At 39.8% G+C, this 21,727-nt stretch overlaps 1 protein-coding gene across 1 annotated transcript; it reads right to left on the bottom strand.

Moving 5' to 3' along the window:
* Positions 1-10,312: 10,312 nt before the first annotated feature.
* LOC121449889 (vomeronasal type-1 receptor 1-like) lies at positions 10,313-11,266 on the bottom strand. The gene has a single exon (XM_041654551.1). It carries the CDS (start codon positions 11,264-11,266, stop codon positions 10,313-10,315), a length of 954 nt encoding a protein of 317 aa, XP_041510485.1.
* Positions 11,267-21,727: the final 10,461 nt, after the last annotated feature.

Genomic DNA, 21,727 nt, shown 5'->3' with positions numbered 1-21,727 from the left:
GTTCTCTCCACCTTAGATAAAACAAATTTAACTTTATCAGTACATTCAGAAATAGGACATTCAAAATGTATTAAACTTTAACAGTTCAAACTGTATCACTATCTCACTCTTATACATTGATTATAATAAGATCAGTCACACTTTTGATATGGATAAAGAGCAAAATTTATGAAAGATACCCTTAAGATTCCTCAGGTTTTCAAACTTCTCCACAAATAAAACTGTATCACATATGTATAGTTCATTTTTGGTGTCTTTGCATGTCTCATTTTGAAGATTATTATCTGAAGAGATATCTGTACATTCATTACAATATCAATGAGATTGTGTTAGCCTAGATGCTGATCAATAGATCAATGGATATTAAAAATGTGGTACATCAGGCCTAGAGAGATGGCTCACCAGTTAAGAGCATTTGCTGCTTCTGCAGAGGACTCCAGCTTGGCCCCCAGAAACCACATGGTGCATTATAGCTGCCTGGAACTCCAATTCCAGGGGATCTGGTGCTCTTTTCTGATCTCTGAGTGCATAAGGAATGCACCTGATACACAGACACATTCTGGCAAAACATCAATACACACAAACTTAAATAAATAAATGTATAAAAAGCAAAAAGTAGCACATATATAGAATAGAATTTTATTCACCTGTTAATAGAAATGATATTATGAATTTGTAAAGAAATTATTGGATTTGGAATTTATTATATTATACAATGTGTCCCAGATTCAGGAAGACAAATACCATATGATCTCTCTCATTACCAGGTCTCAGCTTTAATATATTATATTAATATATAATATATGTGTATGTGTATAGGTGTGTGTGTGTGTGTGTGTGTGTGTGTGTGTGTGTGTTTGTGATAGTGTTGATATAAGGCTTGAAATTATAAACATAATCTCAGGAGAAAGAAAAGAGGAGTTGTAGGTGTGAAGGTTGGCCAGTAGAACACACCTGTAAAGTCAAAGCAGAAAAGCAGCCTCTGAAGTTAAAAGAGTACAGGAGGGGATGCAGAGAGGGAGACGAGAACCATCCAAAGCTAATGACAGTTTTGTAAAGCATCACAAGTGCATGCTTGTTAGTCTGTGAAGGAAGCTTTCATGTTGTAGCAATGGAGTGCTACAGGGATGATGATCACATGGAAATGATACAAGCTTCTGGCAGTGAATGGTAAATGATTGAGAGTCACAGATCAAGTAGTCTTCTTCCTGTTGGTGAAAACCATAAAGATCATATTACAGCTTAGCATGTTGTTGTTCGTGGTGGTGTGTGTGTAGTCTGAAGGTCTGTTAGTAATAGCAGTTCCTGTTAAAAGATTTGATTTTGAGAGTGGCTGAAACCCTGTATTGTGGCAATGATGACAGAAAAGGAGGATTCCAAACATACTCCTATATCCTTATAAAAAGTGGTGAACACAACTGTTCACCCTCAGTTACTGTTTGTGTGTCCCACACATAACAGGTGAACACATATATCTGTGCAAGCATTGGTGGAGTTTTTACCAGAAAAGGAAATCAGTAAGACCAAATGTCTGTCATATCTCAAATTACCTAATCCATCAAGATACATACCATGTTCCAACATGTTGTGGTCAACCAGTTGTGAGAGTGAAGAAAACAGTTGAATTTGGTAAAAAAAAAAAAGGCTTACTTTTAATGCTTTTTAAGGAATATAGTCCTTTATGTTCATATTTCATTAATATAGTAAGGATGAAAAAGATTATCCTTCCTATAGGTCTATGACATTTTTCCAGCAGATATACAATATGAAGTTTATAAGTAAGTTGTCATCACCCAGCTGGAAAGCATTAACATATTCCACACAATGTCATCAGATGCTGGTGTCTGTCTGAATCCAGAGCCTCACACATAAGGAGTTGCTACAATGATCTGTTGGTGAACATTATAATCTCAGTCTCTCTGCAACATGAAAAAATAACATGAAATGTTAGCAAGACAGATCTAACAGTCAGTTAAAGAGACAGAGTCAATAACTGTATTGCAAGGATTAGGGTTAATACTGTATCAATGCTTGAATAAATCTGCCTTTGAGGTGCCAACTTAAAAATATAACAGAGAAAGAGGGGAATAAAAGGAGGGAGGGAGAGGACTAGAGAGAGACTATGAGAGTCAGGTTGTGTCAAGGTAACGTCTTTGAAAGGCCAATCCAAGACCATCTCCCTAACCAACTAAAGAACATCTCTGCCCTGAGCTAGCAGGTGCTGTTCCTTGACAGGGTCCTGAGGAGGAAAGTCCAGGGGATCAGAGAAAAGAAGGTAGAATAGGTAGGATTAGGAGGTCTTGTGCAAGCTATGTTTTGTGCCAAGCAAGCTTCTTAAAAAATAAAGTACAACATCTTATATGCTAATTTGGGGAAGAACGGGGATGAAATCAGAAGAAAGATAATCAGGCAGAGTTGTAAAAGGGGAGCACAGACTATCTCGAAAACATCACATTTCAAGCACATAGTTACCCTAGACTGATCATTACCATTTTTTTTCCAGGATGATAAGCCAAGTTCCCAGAAACCATAACTTTAACTCTTCTAGGCCCTGGTCTCTGCTGCAGATTAGCCCTGCCAAGTCTGCTCATTTGCACAGAACTAGGTTTCTTTTACTCTTTCAGTGGGGCTCTGGAGAAGTCTTGACCCAGTCTAGCTTTCAATACATCTCCTCATCATAATGTCATAAATACATGCAAATGAAGAAGATTTTGGTATAAGAAGGTCCTGGTATCAGAAGACATTCCTAGTGGTTCTTCTTTCTTCTTGTCACCACAGAAGTTCATTCGAATCCACATACTTGCTTAATAGACCTTCTGTTGTAAAGAGCTTTTATGAGGTAACAAGAGAGCAATCAAATACATTGTTTAGAACAAGAGACTTAACACAGTGCACTAGCATGAAATTAGACAAAGAGAAGGGAAAAAGACAAAATATATTGCTCTCCAGGGCAACAACTGTAAGGCTATTGAGCAATGTGGGAAAATCCAATAAGGTAATAGACACCATATTCAAACAGAACAGTTCTAACGAGTCGGATTTTGTGATAAATACCATATCTGTGATTAGTCATTTCACCAGTCTACAACAGGCAATTCATTCAACAAACTGGAAATTGAATATATAAAGAGAAAATGAAAAAGCAAAAAACAATGAATTCATCAGTAGACAGATGGTTCCATACAAAATGTCTTCAACAACATGGAGAAAATTTGATAAAAGACCCAGCCCAGAAATTGAATGCTAGTTGTCTACCTGACATACTTCCAAGGAGACTTCTTCATAAATTTATTTTGCAAAACCAGAAAAGTGCCCTTCAGCTTGGGCATCAGGGGAGCCGGAGAAGCTGTGTCTGCAATTATATTCTCTCTCTCTCTCTCTCTCTCTCTCTCTCTCTCTCTCTCTCTCTCCCTCCCATATATCTATCATCTATCTTTCTATCTTTCATCTATATATCTATCACGTATGGATATATCTCTCTTTTCCTATTTTGTATCTACATATCATCGATCCACCCATACATATATCGTGCATCTATCTATAATATATGCATATCTGTATCTCTCTATCTATCTGGACATTTTCATTTAATGTATATTTATATTTTATATAGAAATGAGTGGTGTTGCTATCACCAGATAAGAAGGGGCCCCTTCCTTGGAGGCATCAATTTGCGCAGAGTGGGAAAGGCAGAGGACAGCCCCTCCTTTGCCAGCAGGAAATAGTTCCCATTTCATGTGAAAATATTTTCAGGATCTTACTTAGCAATAATACTTAGCAATAGTGATTTTCTCTTATTCCCTTTTAACTATAGATACTCTGGTTATTCGAGACTTAGTAAAAAGAGAAAATGTACTTACAGTGTGCTCTGTGAAACCGCAGTAGAAGAGTATTGTAGTGAGCACCCGAGTCTGTCTTGACGAGATGAGACTCAGGTCCCTCACTTACAGGTTTATAATTCCTTGGTCTTCTTCCCCACAGGACCTGTAACTTTCAGCACTAGATCCATAACAGCATCTGCATGAGGGATTAAGAACACCTTCTCAACAGCAATGCTCCACTTAGCTGTAAATGAAAACAACCCAGATTAAGACAGCAAATCCACATAAGCAATTAAAGAGATGAGAAAAACTTTTCTGTGAGTCCTTAGAGTACACTGGGTTTTACAAGGAGAGCCACACAAGTCCCACACTAGGAGAGGGAATAGGTGGCATGGGGCACAAATCTATTATATGCTTCTGTTTGGGTTTAGATAGACATGGCAGCTTTTCTTTAACACCTGTTATCTTGGGAGATTTCCAAAGTTAGTAACTAGCATTCAAGAGCATTAAAATTGGATATTCCACAGTTCTTTTGTATCTTACTTTTAAAAGTATTTTTATTAAAAATAGAGTCTTTCTCATACACTATATCCTGATTATAGTTCCCCTCGCTCTAGCCCTCCCAGTTGCTCCATTTCCAGATAAAGTCTCTGTCTTTTATTTGAAAGAAAACAGGATACTAAGAGATAAAAACAAAACATAATAAAATAAAATATAAAAAGACAAAATGAAGATCACCCTATCAAATTTGAACAGCCAAGCCACTAGATAACTAAAAGAGCTCCAAGAGGAGGTACAAGAATCAGAGACCTACTCATTTACATATTCAGGAGGCCCATAAAGGTAATATGGTAATAGTTACAACATAAACACAGAGGGTGTAGACCCATGCAGACTCTGTTCTTGTTGCTTTGGTCTCTAAGTTCAAATGTCCTTACTTAGTTGATTCAGAGGGCCTTGTTCTCCTGGAGTCCTCCATCATCTCTGGATCTTACAATATTTTTGTCTGTTCTTCCACAGGGTTCCTTGATCTCTGAATGGGGAAGGATTTGATGGAGACCTCCATTTAGACTCTCTCTCAACATAATGTTTGGGTATGAATTTCTCCATCTTTTCCGTATACTAATGGAGGAAACCTCTCTGATGATGACTGGATAAAGCACTAATCCCTGAGCATAACAGAATATCATGAGTAATCATTTTATTGAGTTTTTAAGACCCAGAGTTTGGTTTTACCTTAGGATTCTGGGGTATCAAGTCTTTGGTTCTTTGTTTCTCAAGCAGGATCAGGTATGGGTTTCTTCTGATGAAGTGGGTCAAATCAGACTTTGATTGGCTATTCCCAGAAGGTCTGTGCCACCATTTCCCTAGCTTATTTTTCAGGCATCATGGATTGTAGGTCAAAGAATTATTGGCTTATTTGGCATCCACGGTTCTGTTTTGGTGTGCTGCGGATTACCTCCCCACCCAAAGAGACTATAATGTAGGGCTAAAAACTCCAAGTAGGCACCAGAATTCCTCTCCATGTTCAATGAGTTGTATGGTTGTTGTCCTTGGCAATGAGGCCCCACTGTCAGTGTTTGAAGAGCTATAACTCTTTATCTTAACAAAAGCTTGGGTTGTTTGGGAATTTCCATGGAACCACTTTGATCAACAACTCAGCTGAATTTTACTCAGATCTGCTACCTGAAACCTCCCTGGCTGTGAGAGATGGCCTGTTGAGACTCCTTATCACCCATTCATAGGAGTCCTTATTAGGATCACCATCATAGATTCTAGAAAGTTTCCACTGCACTAGGTTTCCACCACTCCCTAAATATTCCTCATTCCAGCTGTCTCTCTCCACACTCGCTCCCTATACTTAATGCTGCCTCCAGTCTGGTACCCCTCACTCTTGTTCCACCCTTTTCCAGTCTGCCTGAAAAGTCAATTCTATTGTCCACTTGCAGAGAGATCCATGTGCTCACTTCCCCCATTAAGAATCTCCACTTTACCCAACCTCTATGGGTTGTAGCTTGGCTATAATGGACTTAATGGTTAATATCCACTTATAAGTTAATACATGCCATAATTGTTTTTCTGGGTCTCATTGCCTCATTTCAGATGGCCTTTTTCCTAGTTTTATCCATTTGTCTGCAAATTTCATTTCTGTTTATAAGTGTTGGGTAATACTCCATTGTATAGATGTACCACATATTCTTTATCTATTATTCAGTTGAGGGACTTCTATTTTTTCTAATTTCTGTCTATTATGAATAAAGTTTCAAAGAATATAGTTGAGCAAATGTTCTTATGCTGGATGGAGTGTCCTTTTGGTATATACCCAAGTGTGATATAACTGTTTCTTGAGATAAATAAATTTTCATCCTTTGAGGAACTCTCCTATTGATTTCCAAAGTGGATGTACATGTTTTCACTCCCATCAGAAATGGAGAAGTGTTTTCCTTATTCCACATCCTCTTCAGCGTGAGCTGTCCCCTGTGTTATTGATCTTAGCTTTTTTGTGATGCATAGGATGAAATCTCAAATTGTTTTGAGTTCCCCTTTCCTTATAGCTGAGGATGTTGACTGTTTCTTTAAGTGTTTCTAAACCATTTGCATTTCTTTTATTGAGAATTTTCTATTTAGATCTATACATCATATTTTAATTGGGTATTTGTGTTTTGACATCTAGTTTCTTATGTTCTTTTTATATATGTTGATATTAGCCTTCTTTCATATGTAGAGTTGGAAAAAAATAAACCTTTGCCCATTCTTCAGGCTGCTGTTTTTTTTTTATGATGGTGTCTTTTTTGGAATCATTAGGTCTCATTTATTAATTATTGATTTTAGAACCTGTGCTAATAGTGTTGTGTTCAGAAAATCTCTCTTGCACCACTGTGTTCTAGGCTATTCCTCACTTTCTCTTCTATCAGATTCAATGTGTCTTGCTTTATCTTATGGTCTTTAATCCATTTGGAATTATTTATTTATTTATTAAAAATTTCCACTTCCTTCCCTCCTCCCATTTTTCGCCCCCCCTCCTCTCCCCCTCCCTCTATAGTTCTAAGAGAAGTCAGGGTGCCCTGCCCTGTGGGAAGACCAAGCCTTCCCCCCTCCATCCAGGTCTTGGAAGGTGTGCATCCAAACAGACTAGGCTCCCAAAAAGCCAGTACATGCAGTGGAATTAAAACCCGGTGTCATTATCATTGGCTTCTCTGTCTGTCCTCATAGTCAGCCACATTCAGAGAATCCAGTTTGATCACATGCTCGTTCAGTTCCAGTCAACAAGGCAACCTACTGATTGGGAGAAGATCTTCACCAACTTCGCATCATACAAAGGTCTGATCTCCAAAATATATAAAGAACTCAAGAAACTAGACATTAAAACTCTAATTAACCCAATTAAAAAATGGGGTACTGAACCGAACAGAGAATTCTCAACTGAAGAAGTTCAAATCACTAAAAGACACTTAAGGTCATGCTCAACCCCCTTAGCAATCAAGGAAATGCAAATCAAAACAACTTTGAGATACCATCTTACACCTTCAGAATGGCGAAAATCAAAAACACCAATGATAACCTATGCTGGAGAGGATATGGAATAAGGAGAGCACTCATCCATTGTTGGTGGGAATGCCAATTTGTGCAACCACTTTGGAAATCAGTGTGGCAGTTTCTCAGGAAACTGGAAGTCAACATACCTCGGGATCCTGCAATTCCACTCTTGGGAGTATACCCAAGAGATGCCTAATCATACTACAAAAGCATTTGTTAAACTATTTCATAGAAGCATTATTTGTAATAGCCAGAACCTGGAAATAACCTAGGTGCCCCTCAATAGAAGAATAGATAAAGAAGGTGTGGCACATAAACACTTTAGAGTTCTACTTAGAGTTAAAAAAAACAATGACATCTTGAATTTTGCATGCAAATGGATGGAAATAGAAAACACTTTACTGAGTGAGATAACCCAGACCCAAAAAGAGGAATATGGTATGTACTCACTCATAAGTGGATTCTAGCCATAAACAAAGGACATTGAGCTAATAATTCGTGATCCTAGAGAAGCTAAATAAGAAGGTGAACCCAAAGAAAAACATATAGTTATCCTCCTGGATATTGGAAGTAGACAAAATCACCAGGCAAAAGTTGGGAGCAGGGGGTGGGGGTAGGTTGGGGGTAAGGAGAGATGGGGAGAGAGAAGGGAGAAGGGGAGAATTGGGAAGAGCTTGGGGGAATGGGGTGGTTGAGATGGAGGAAGGGTGGATATGGGAGCAGAGAAAATATCTTAACTAAGGGAGTCATTTTAGGGTTGGCAAGGGACTTGGCTCTAGAGGGGTTCCCAGGTGTCTGAGGGGATTTCCCCAGATAGGTCTTTGGGAGGCAGAGGAGAGGGTGCCTGAACTGGCCTTCTCCCATAGCCACACTGATGAATATCTAACGTATCACCATAGAACTTTCATCTGGTGATGGATGGAGATACAGACAGAGACCCATACTGGAGCACTGGACTGAGCTCCCAATGCCCAGATGGAACTTACTTTTACAGTGGGTGATAGATATGTGTCTATTTTTATTCCTTTTTGTACAGACATCCATTTTGATCAGAACCACGCTTTGAAGGTGCCATTTTTTTCCAGTGTATATTTCTGTATTCTTTATCAAATTCATGTGATCATACTGTGTAGACTTCTGTCTGGTTCTCTAATTCCATTGCATTAATAATCATTTCTAGGGTTTTTTTGGTAATGCATGATTTCTTTCATAACTATAACCTTGTATTGTGACTTATAATTGGAAATGGTGGGACCTCCACCAGACATTTTATCATTAAGGATTGTTTTAAGTATTCTGGATTGTTTGCTTTTCCTTGTGAAGTTGAGGGTTGTCCTTTTCAAGGACTATAAAGATTTCTCTTGTCAGAGCCTGTATGAGACTGAACTATATATTTTATTCATTTTCTTCCACTTTTTGTTTGTGTTTTTCTTGAGTTTTTAAAAAGGGATTTTTTTCTTCCTTAAGGACCTCTATCATCTTCATACAGGCTTTTTAAATGTATTTTTCTGGTGCTTCAGCTGTGTTGGAACATGCAGGAGCTGATACAGTGGGCTTACCATGTTCTAGTGGGTACATATTGTCCTGGTTGTTTTTGATGGTGTTATTATGGTAGCATGTATGTGTCTGAATCTGGAATTGAAAATCACACTTTTAATGATAATATCTGATTGGTTTTGTCTTTGTTGGATAGGCTTTTGTTCCTTGGTTTCTGTTTTTTTCTGTTTTATAGGAGATTGTGGTGATTGTTTGGTGCCTGGAGGGAAATTTTCTGTGATCCTGATAGTTGTGGTTGCTTGGGTTGCCAGGTAAAATGTATTTCTGTATAATGGAAGTTGACACTTAAGAATGGGGATAAGATAGGGATCTGAGGGTGTTTGGAGGAGGGAGAAGAGCAGACTGTTCTACTAAGTTCTCCTTGGAATAGAGGTAAAAGACAATAAAGGGAGTTCACCCAGAAGGTTTGTAATAGAGCTTTTGGCATGACACTTGGGGATTGGATCTGGAGAAATGGAAGGAGAAAGAAACATCTGTGGTCAGTCTACCCTACTTGCTTTTCTGGCAGAACTGGTCATTGCATTAATGGGAAGCGTCTGTTGCAGTTGGCTGTTAGGATGAAGCCAAGATGAGGGTACAGTGGCTATGAAGGGAAGGTCTGTGACATCTACTGGACATAGGGGTTGGTGGAAGAAGAGGGCTGCAGGAGGTGTTCTGTTGCATAGCATGGGATGAGACTGGGGGACTGTATTTGGAGAAGATGGAGCTGTGGTCAGGTATTCAGTTAGCTTACCTATTTCCCTGGCTTGTGATTCTAGTGTGTTCTCAGGAATGCCTGTTCATATTGGAGGCTGGAATAATAGGATGAGAAGGGAGAAGGAAGCCTGAACAGAAGATCTCTGTGATCTACTGGGGATTCGATCAGTGAAGAAAAGGAGACCACAGTAGGTATTCTGCTACAGAGCTGTGGATGAGACTGGGGGATTGGATCTGGAGGAGCGGAAGGAGAGCTGAAGATCTACAGTGACCCCATCTGCTTCCCTGGCAGGAGTGATCAATTTGTTACAAGGAGAGCATGTTGGGGTTGGGGGCTGCAACAAAGCAACAAGGGGAGGGAGGGGCTCTAGGATGGGGACATCGATGGGATCTACCAGAGATCAGGGTTGGGGCTGCTTACACTGATGTTCTGCTGCAAGTTGAGAATGTGACTGAGGGATGGGCTATGAGAAACACATGAAGAGGTAAGAATCTGTACTCAGTCTTTATGGTTCCTTGGTAGAAGTTTTATGTTCACTTTTATGACAGTCTAACAAGAACTGTGAAGCAATAATTGTTATTTTTTATTAAACACTGAATCTCAAAGATTTTACAGATTAACAAGCATCACAACAAGCATGTAAGCCTAAAAACACTGGGAAAAAGTAAATACATTAAACTTGTCATGTCCTGGAGGGAATTCAATCCTCAGAGACCATAGTTGGTTTGTTTGCTTTCTTTGTCCAAATGACAGAGCAAAAATGAGGGACACATATATTACTGAAATTGAACACGAGGGGACTGAGTGTTGGGAAACTCAATGACAGCAGCACAGAGGTGTTCAGCAGCCAAGGGCTCGGGTTCACAGTCTGGGTTATACAAAATGATAAGATGGAAGCTAGAGAGTAAAAGGACAGAAACATGGTCACCAGGATCAGGATGGTTCGTGTGGCTCTGTCCTCGTGGGAAGGCCTTTGGGAGAGGCTGTGGCTATGGATGTGCTGGACTTGATGCTTGTGTTTACGCAGGGCAAGGATCATGCAGCCACTGGCCCAGGCCATGAGGATCAGGCACATAATATCACTTAGGGATAGAATCACTCCTCTTAGCAGGAAACTTAATCTCTCAGGCATGGTTGAGGAACAGTATCTGTATAATCCTTTAGCGCTCAGGTTTCTGCTATTCTTAGGTCCACCTGCCATCTTTGTAACATGGACATTGAGCAGGAGTTGCAAGGTCCAACAAAGGAAACAGCAGGTTCCTATACACATTGTGGATTTAATTCTGATGCTCAGCCACGGGGAAGTGTTGGGATGAAGCTTAATGGCCTGAAAGCCACTGAGGAGGGAGGTGGTGCTGAGGGAGACCCCTCTAGCCACTCTGTACAAAAAGAGGAGAAGTTTGCACTCAGCTTCCCCCAGGAACGATGTCAACCCAAAGGTGGTCACTGTCTGAGGGATTCCTTTGGAGAAAAGAACCAGAGTGTTTGATATGACCAACTGATTGAGAATCAAGTTCATGGGTCTCACCACTTGTGCAGTGAATAATGGAAAGTTATACAGATGAAAGAGGAAGGAATTGGCTAAGATTCCAGTTGTGGTCTGAATTAGGAATATCATTCCCCAGTTTATGTCCATGTAAACTAATGCATCCATTTCTAGGAGGTGCTTAGAGTTTGCTTTATTTGAATCAGAGACATTCAATAATAGATTGTTACCTGTGGTTTTTTGAGTGAGAAATGTACTCCATTGAGTAAGGTATTTGTGTACTTCTTCCCACTTGTGGTGCTGTCTGGAAAGCTTAGGGAAACGTTAGGAGACAGAGCTTTACTGGATGTAGTCCACCATCACTGAGAGGGAGAGAGCCAACATTGACTATGGATAGCCTGGTCCCACTTGCTGTTCTTTCTCTTCTTCCTGTGTGCATGAACATGTGATCAACTATTTTCCTCATCCTCCCTCAATTCTTTCCCTGTTATCCTGAATCATTTCTTCCTCCCCTGAGAGTCTCCTGTTGTGGAATAATTCTTTATAGTATGTAAAGATCTGTCACTGTGATTGGTTTAATAAAAGTTAAAAGGCCAATAGCTGGGCAAGATTTTGGGGGCAGATAGAATAATGGGAAGGAGAAGGCAGCATTGCCAGCTGAATGCGAAGAAAGTATGGCACATAGGAGATGAAGTAACAAGTCAGGAGCTGTGGCTTAATTTAAGGCGGAAGAGGCAATTAGAAACAATCCTAAATTATTGGATAAACATTCATAATGAATAAGAAGGCTCTGAGTGGTTATTTGGGAGCTGGCCAGTGGGACAGGGAGAGACTCATTACAGATTGTGCTCCTCTGGGCCTAAAGATAAAATAGCCACTTTTCTCCCATTAATTGTGTCTAGTCTTAACATTTTATCACAGCAACAGAAAGGGACATAATAAGTTGTTGACAGACAATGAGATATTTGTGTTCTTATAAAATACATTTTAGCTATGAATTAAGAGCAGGTAATATGTAAATGTGAAGGGACTTTTTATAGCGTTATTTATAGCCACAAAAACTCAGAAACTCTCCACCTCAGTAACCGTAAGATTGAATGAACTATCTTTGCCAGATGTGGAAGTCCTGTTTGCTGTTTCTGTTTGAGGAAACACCATTATTTATAAAACAGAGACACCACAGATTGCAAGTGTGCATCTCTGATGCACAATTAATCAAAACTCAGGGTCACCAATTGGAATTCAACCTGAAGATCCTAAAAGCAAAACAGGCAGTCACTGGCTCTTACTTCGACCTGAGTCTGAAATAGTGATCCTGCTCCAGGAATCTCAGAATGAGTCTGCGCGTTAAGAACTGTTTCCTCTCATTTTAAAAACCTCTCTAGGGCTGGGATTAAAGGTGTGCACCACTGTGATTAAAGACCCGTTTTCTATGGCAACAGTATTGCTACTTGAATTAAAGGTGTGTGTTACCATAACGTGGTCTGTAAGGCTGACCAGTGGGACTGTTTTACTCTCAGATCTTCAGCTGGTCTTTATTTAGTAAAATACAATTGTAATCCCACTATGCGCCTATATTTGCATCTCTTTAAGGAGTCAAATAAGCCATAGCGTCTAAAATTAGTTCTTGCTGGGGCCTTGAGAAGAAGCTAAGAGAAGTGACAGCTCAAGCAGAGGATCTGGGTTTGATGTCCAGTACCCACATGGTGTCTCACAACTGCCTGTAACTCCAGTTTCAGGAGATTCAACTTCCTCTTCTGACCTACATAGACTCCTGAATGCACATGGTGCACACAACCTCATGCCGGTAAACATGCATCACACGAATAAAAACTTAAATAATTTAAAATAAAATTATCCCATGTGTGAGCCTACAAACAATGTGAAGGAGACAACACAAAGCTGGCTAATCACACCCTATCTTGTTTCTAATTTAGATTAAAAATGTATTTGGGGTGACTGGTGAGATGGCTCAGCAGACAATGTTCTCACTGCCAAGCCTGGGGAACTAAGTTTATTCTTGGAACTCATATAGTGGTAAAGAAGAACAAATTCCTAAAAGTTTTCTTCTGACATAAACACTTTAAACATGGCAATTCATACACACACACACATGAACACAAATAAATTTAAAATGTAAAAGTTGGTCTTGAGTGATTGCTCAGTGGTTGAGAGCAGTTTGTGTTCAGCTAGAGGATCTGGGTTCAGTTTCTGGTACCCACCTTAAGCAGTTCAGAACCTCCTGTAACTACAGCTCCCAGGGATCCAATGCACTGGATTTCATAGGCACTGCACTTTCAACTTCCAATCGACATACAGGTACACAAATGTACACAAACACTAATGTTAAGAAATAAGTGTAATAAAATTGAGAAGTAGATTTTCCTTAGAAAAATATATTAAAAGTTGTGTGAACTATAATTCAAAGGCCTAAATGTTAACCTTAAAAAGTAACCAGCCAGTCATGATTGAGAGCACCATTAATCCCCCCACTTGGGAGACAGAGGCAGTGAATCTCTGAGATGCAGGCTAGATTATCTTACAGAGCAACATGTGACTATCCAACATTGTACAGTAAGTCCCCATTTTAAAATAAGTGATTGATCAATCCAAGCATCATGCACCCCCCACAACAGACAAAAAAGATAGAAAATTCACCTAAAATATAACATTTTCCCCAAATTCACCTTCATCAAAACAAGAATGAAAGATGCCATGAAGTTGAAGGGGAGTGATGAGGGCATAAAGGAGAGTTATGAGGGAAGAAAGCAAAGGAAGAAATGGTATAATCAAGTTAGAATAACAAAAATAAGTTAAAGAAAAAAAAACTATACTTAGAGACAGAGGAGATAGTTCAGCAGTTACGAGCACAGTTGTCCCTGGAGAAGTCACAACTTCAGTTCCCTGCACCCAGACAGTGCTCTAGTTCCAGAAGTTCCGATAACCCCTTCTGACACCCATAGGATTCAGCACATACATGGTACACAGACATACATGCTGGCAAAACATTCATACATGTAAAATAAAACCAATAAATACAAAATTGAAAACAGTATTTTTTATCAGAAATTTTATGTGCTTAAAAATTACTGCTACTATACTAATAACTTACCTGACAGTCATTGGGTTTTGGAAAATACTACAATCTAGATAAAGAATAGAAGATATAGAGTTGGAAAGGCTAAAAGTAAAATATGTAACAGAATTTCTTAATGGGCTGGGCATGTAGATAGCAGTAGGATGCTTATCCAGCATGCACAAGGATTCAAGATCAATTCCTGGCATTTCCAAAAGAAAACTATTTCATGTAATTGAAACAACAGATTATTTCCAGTGTTACAAACAATGGGGTAAAAGAGGAGAATGAGAAAGAAAAGAACACTAAAGCGTGTGTAAAAAAAAAATGTCATGATATCCTGAGGAATGAAGTGTAGACACTAGAACAGCACATGAAAACAGGACACTATCTCAGTCCTGGACTTGCTAAGATTCCGGATCCCTGTGTCATTTAATAACTGCAGACATTCCTGGAAAAGCAAACACCTTCCTCCTTTTCTATGTTAAAATATTCCCTGTGGAGACACAAGAAAGAACACATCTTACTTCTAGAATAAGGATAGGAAAATGCTCCTTCTCATCTCTGCTGGTTGGGAACAGACTCTGTGTCCACTGCATGGACACTGGATTGGGTGGCAGCCTTGCAAACCCACTGGACAGGAGACAGGTATAGGAGATGGAGAGCTATGAAGGCACAGTCGCTCTGGTGACTTGTTAGAATCACAGGCAATGTATCTAAGAGTAGTACTTTTTCCTGCCTGGGAATCCTGGAAATGTCTTAATCAATTTTCAGTGATATTTTTATCATATTTCTGAAAGGGTACATAAAATGAAGTTACTGAAATAATATGATTCATCCTGCTGCTAAAGGCCCATAAGAAAAAGAGTGTATTGTTTTGTAGATCTTACAGGAAACACTCAAAAGCATGTTCACAGATGCTACTGAAGATACCATGTTATCACAAATGTTTTCATTGTCCTAGCGAGCCTTGTACACATGGAGGCTAAAATAAGTCAGACATATGAACCCATAGTTTCCTGATCACTTCTGGACACCATTCCTAGAATGTGTCTCATTTTTTTTTTTGTCATTTTACACCACAGTTCTTAAGACATTTCCAGAGAAAAGAAATCTACCAGAAAAGAAGGGAATAACATACCTAGTATGTCCATTGCCTCAGTCCCACTCAGTGTGTACACAGGAGGGCATTTCATCCCTGAGATAAAGGCTTGGCACACAGTGAGGTCCATCTTCTGGGAGGTGATTATCATTTTATCCTTTAGTGCAGTGACAGTGTCTGCATGGAGATTAAAAATTATCTCTGAAAAACACCTGTACCGAGCTCAACTCTCCAAAAGGGATTAGAGTTATTAGTGATAGATCAAGGTTGGGCAGTGGGATTACAGAGGAAAACACCACCTGAAATGGCTGAAAAACACCAGATGAGAGTGGCAAGGACACTGAGGTTAAGAAGTGGGAAGAAGTGTGACTTGCCAACTTTGGGACTTGACCTTTTAACTTTTTACATCATGAAATTTAGACCGTGGATACCAAGAAGTGGGAAGCTGAGTAGAGGGTGGGAGTTAGCAGCTGGGCATGGCAGTTAGTCTTAGCTAAAAGGACAAGAAGTGTCTGACTGTCAGAAGTGAATTTGGAGGAACTGTCAGTCACTGACTAATGTGTGTTGCATGATCTTTGTGGTGTACGGGATGCATCAAGAAAACTCTAGTGTGGGGAGATGGCTGACCAGGTGAACACTTATATCAAAACTAAAGATGACTCCTAAGGTGACTTCTAATTCTTCTCATCCTCTCACCTTTGCTTCCTTATCTCTGAAGTATCTATCATAGTTTGGAGCAGCATTTTTCCTTTCAGTCTCATGCTTCCATTAAAGGTGTTTTTTTTTTTTAATTGTACTAGCTCATCCAGAAATTCCTTTTATTCCTACAGCCAAAAGATCTCAGTGAGCCTGACGAGTTATAGGAACTCCTGAGGCTCCTAAAGATAACCAAATAAAGCTATATCTGTGTACCCATGACAACATTGCAGGGGGCGAATCTTCAAAAATGGTTGGTTGTTACTTTTTATATTTTGACTGTTCCATCCTGGTAAACATGGCTTCTGTATCCCTTTGCTTCTGTTATTCCAGGAATAATCCTCACCAAAGAGGTGAAGGATCTCAATGATAACAACTGTACAACCTTTTAACTCTACAATAACAATAATCCCTGCAGAAGTGAAAGAGAAAGATGCTAGAGATGGATGGGCCATGGATTGAGAGTAAAATTGTGTCAGTCTTTGTAATCATGATACCCATGGCAGAAGAGCTTAGAACCTCTCTACTTAATATAGTTTTTAAGTTGAATTTGCCTCATTTTCTAGTTTCTACTCACATTCTTATTCTACAGTGATAACTGGCTAGATTGACTATTGCTGAAGGCTTTTACCAGATCAATGTTTATTTCTGCATCTTGGATAGAGATTTCATGTCATCTAACATTTATGAACATGTATTTTGAAGTGTTTATTGAGCATTTAATTCATTTGGAGATGTGGTTCAAAGGACAGATATGAGGATGAACCTGAATTTCTCCATTTCTAACACGCTACTTGTGACACTTAGGCTACTGGGATGAGAGAAAACTGTTTAGTGGTGAGAGAATGCAAGAAGCATTCTCAAGATATAACTGGGAGGTTACTTTTGCTCAAGTTGTGGATTGACCCTAGTGTCAAGCCACAAGCTACCACTGAGCTACATCTCCAGAGACTTTTGATATCCAAAGCTGGACTCTATGGAAAGTAAATAGAAGTAACAAGTTTTTAAAATCAGAATTAAAAAGAACAATATCGTATTTCTACTGTGTAACACTGCATACAGTCTCATCTGTTTGAACATATGTTCTTAATTGGTGGCTCTACGTTTGTTTTTTTTTTTTTTGTGGAATCTCTTATTCTTAAAAAATATCCCTGTGGGGTTCCCCCGCCTGCCCGGCGGGCTCACAGCAAACTCCAGCGGGTCCCAGCAGTGCCAGGCGCTGGCTCTAGGATCTGGCACCCGAGCAAGCGGCTACAGCTTCTCATCAGCGGGAGGGCACGCATGCAGCGGGTCAGACATATAAACACAGAAAATAGCCATTAATGTTTATTAAAAAGGAGGAGGGAGGGAGAGAGAGAGAGAGAGAGAGAGAGAAGAGAAGGAGGGAGAGAGAGAGGAGGAGGAGGAGAGAGGCAAAGCCCCGTGTGTACACCGGGAGAGGAAACAGGAAGAGAGAGATGGTAGGGCAGAGGTCAGAAGTTAAAAGGAGTGGGCGTGGCTAGGGCAGGGACCGAAAGAATAACATTCCCACATCTTGCTTTTAATAAAAAAGAAAATTAGACACTCCAGTTTGAAGGAATTGGGGCGGTGAATTCTCAAGACTGCTTCTGGCTGATTGTGGGCGTCATCTTTGGGGGGGAGCGTGAGAAGGCTGGGTGCTGGTCACATCCTGGCATAGCTGGTCTCTTTGTTTCTGACCGATGTCTGTGGCATGGAAATGTCTGGTATCTCTTACCCTGTTTAAGGTATTGGCAGAACAAAGAACAAAGTTAAATTAAGGGAAAAAAAATTTTAGGACCAGGGGATTGAGGGGGTATCTGACCTGTTTAAGATGGATTCTTTAATTCAGCTCACTGGAACTCACAAGAACTCCTTGGGTTTGTGAAAACAGAAATTTTAGACATATAATGACTGTAGCATAAGAGATAAATTTGGTTTGAAATTTGTTTGGTGAGGTCACCTTGCAAAACCTCTCAGCTGTCAAACTATCAGAGATCTTTGAGAAGGATAAGATTTCACTTGAGTTACTGATTAAAAAATGACAGAGAACTTACTTGGTTGGCACCCAGAGCTACTCTTTCAAACTGGAGTGTCTAATTTGCTTTTTTATGAAAAGCAAGATGTGGGAATGTTATTCTTTCGGTCCCTGCCCTAGCCACGCCCATTCCTTTTAACTTCTGACCTCCACCCCACCATCTCTCTCTTCCTGTTTCCTCTCCCAGGGTACACACGGGGCTTTGCCTCTCTCCTCCTCCTCTCTCTCTCTCTCTCTCCCTCCTTCTCTTCTCCTCTCTCTCTCTCTCTCTCTCTCTCCCTCCCCCTTTTTAATAAACATTAATGGCTATTTTCTGTGTTTATATGTCTGACCCACTGCATGCTTGCCCTCCCGCTGATGAGAAGCTGTAGCCGCTTGCTCGGGTGCCGGACCCTAGAGCCGGCGCCTGGCACTGCTGGGACCCGCTGGAGTTTGCTGTGAGCCCGCCGGGCAGGCGGGGGAACCCCACAGGGATATTTTTTAAGAATAAGAGAATTATTCTATTTTTTTGAGGATGAAAGTGTTTATTTGGCTTACACTTTCCTATTTATACATCATGACTATGAAAGGAAGTCAGGGCAGGAAACTGGAGGCAGGAACTGAAGGAGAAACCACGGAGGAATAATGCTTACTGTTACTGACTTGTTCTCTAAAACTTGCCCAGTCAGTTCCCTCTTAAAACCCAGGACCAACTGTCCAGGCATGCAGTTTCCCAAAGTGGACTGAACCAACTATATCATTCTTTAGTCAAAGAAATGTTCCCACAGACATGACTGCAGGACAATTGGATGGAGGTAGTTTCTCAACTGAGGCTTGCTCTTCGGAGATGGCTCCAACTTTTCTAAAATCACAACTAGTTTACAACTATCTAGTTTACATATTTTCATACTTTTGCTTGGGAAACAGACTATTATACTTCTGAAGTGTACACATACTTCTTCTCTCTGACTCATGATCATAACCTAAATGAAAATGAAATCATTAATCTGGCAAGACTTTTTTTAGCTTCTCAGATCACTGTTGTTATTTTTCAATACTCACATACAGTTATGCCAATAATCTATTCTAGAATTTCTTTCAAAAATGATCCTAAGCTCGCTGGTTTTTGGTTTACCAGCTTTCTTTCTCCCCATTTCCCCCTTTTACTGAAAATAGACTTTCTCACACAATATATCTTGATTACTGTTTACCCTCCCTCTACTCCTCCCAGTTCCATCCTAATTTCCTTCCTTCCCATCGAATCCAGTCTTTCTGTCTTTCATTAGAAAAGAACAAGCTTCTTAAGATGATGTAGTCATTTTTAATATCTAACAAAATAGACTTCAAAAACTAAACAATCAGAAGAGATAAGGAATGATACTATATAGTCACCAAAGGAAACATCTGTAGTAGGAGCGGAGGGCTGCATTCCTGCCACCCAGCTCCCGGCTGCCTGTTAAATCATATCAGGAAGCTTAGGGCAGAAAAGGCTGAATGGAATTAGTCATCACCTACACACATAACAGTGAGACATTCTGGAGCTGAAGCTCTTGGAGCCTCGCATTCCCATGATTCACCCATCAGTGCTTTGCCTCCTGGTGGACCAACCTCCATAAGCTCATTTGCTGCCTGCTGCTCCTCTGACACGGTCACTGGCAAAATACAATGCTGAAATTCTAAGCCTCTCCTATCACCTAAGTTATAAAAACACTTACCCCGTGACACGTGGTGTTATAAGTTTTGGGGGATCAGCCTGAGTTGAGGGCCTCCCACAAATTGCATTATTTACCATTATCTGCCATTAGGCAGTGTAATTTTCCTGTAGCAACAATGTGAGGAGAAAAGAATGCCTTCAGTATTTTGCTCCATCTAAATATGATGCAGCCTGTATGCTGGCCCATATGATTTTTATCAGTGTAATTTAGGGTGCTATTGAATTGCTGTCATACTTAATTTCCTCATTATTCTGACAGAAAATGACAAAACAACTTAGGAAGGGAGGGGTTGATTTTAGCTTGCAGTTTGAGTGTACAGTCCCTTTTGGCAGGGAGTCATGGAATCAGGAAGTTAAGGCAGCTGATTACATAGCATCTATAATCAGATAGCAAAGAGAGCTGCATGCCAGTTCTCAACTTGCTTTCCCCACTTTAATTAGTCCAGGAATCTAATCAGAGATTTGATGGCTATGCAGAATTAGGTTGGGTCTCCTAACACCATTAACCCAACTTAGAAACTCCCTTAAAGGCATGTCCAGATGTTGTTTCCTGGATGATTCTAGATCCTGTCAAGTGGACTATCACCATTAACCATCATGTTAACTAATACCGTCTGGTCAACACTGAGACTTATACTTGAACAAAGAAGAAAAGGACATATGAATATATTAATGAATAGGAATGAACAGAATCAAGAACAAAGAAAAATATATTTTCCTATTGCAGGAAAAATAGATAATAATTACCTTTTCCTACAGCAGGGAAAATTATTTTGGAGAGTATATTTGTTTTGGCAGATTAAGATTAAGATGAAGAGGTAAAAATGCGGAGTAGACAGAACAGAATGCTGGGAGAAAGCAGCAGATTCAGGCAGACACGATGAAGCTCCAGTCCAAGATGGATTTAGGCTAGAATCCTTCTTGGTAAGCCACCACCTCGTGGTGCTACGCAGATTATTAGAAATGGGTTAAGCAAGTTATAAGAATTAGCCAATAAGAGGCTGGAACTAATGGGCCAGGCAGTGTTTATAAGAATACACTTTGTGTATTGTTATTTCGGGTATAAATCTAACCATGCGAGAGCCAGGCAGGACGAAAAGCAGGCCTGCCCGCAGCTCCTTCCACACTACAGGTTACCAATGCTGTGGGATAGGGTCTGTACCCTGTAACTTGTATTTTAAATATATGCTGATTGGCCAGTAGCCAGGCAGGAAAGCAGATCTCTACACTTATCTAGGAGAGAGGAAGAAGGCCTGGCAGTGGGAAATTGTTTTCACTAAACAGTTCTGAACTGTGGGAATTTATTTCCAAATACGTAACAGAAAGTCAACTACGGTGAAAAATCTACAGCAAAGGACAGTCGATTTTTTCACAAAGCAAAAATGCCAAAAAGCCTTGCCTTTTGATTTAGCCTTTACCAGATCCCTTGGTTCTGAGAAGCTGCTCTTGAAAAGGTGGCTGAGCAATTACTGTATAATGTCATGTCATGCAGTAATTCCCGTTTTCTCATTTAAAAAATGACATGTGTGAATTTCTCTCGAGTAACGCATATAGTTGATCCTATTTTTTTTTTTGATGATGGCTGGAATAAAGAATAAAAATAAAAGAATTAATGATTCTATAATTACCAAGTAAATAAAAAGGAATTAATATCAACAAAATCTTTGACTGAGTTAACAAAATAATTGGCTATGCCTTCTGCAGAAGAAGGCTGGGGTCTGGAACGGCCAATAGCTATTAATAGCACTAATTTGAGAATGTAATGTGCCTATGTTTATACCTAGCTGGGAATTATTCCAGACACCTCTCAGGTACTTGATTCCAGGACATTCTTATCCATTAAAGAGTAGAGGTGTAACACAAATCCATTTATAATCAGCATGACACAATGTTTTTAAGTGTGCCTTAATATTCTGAATCTGATTGCCGATATAAAGGACAGTTTCTTCTAAAACGTTTATCCTATCTATTAGCCCTTAATCAATTCCTTCCTGAGTTACTAGGGCCATAGAAACATTCTTAGATAA

This window comes from Microtus oregoni, unplaced genomic scaffold (assembly GCF_018167655.1).
Source record: "Microtus oregoni isolate MIOR12 unplaced genomic scaffold, Mior012 000006F_ref0000085, whole genome shotgun sequence".
Taxonomy (NCBI): domain Eukaryota; kingdom Metazoa; phylum Chordata; class Mammalia; order Rodentia; family Cricetidae; genus Microtus; species Microtus oregoni.
This window is presented reverse-complemented; position numbering and strand designations above follow the sequence as displayed.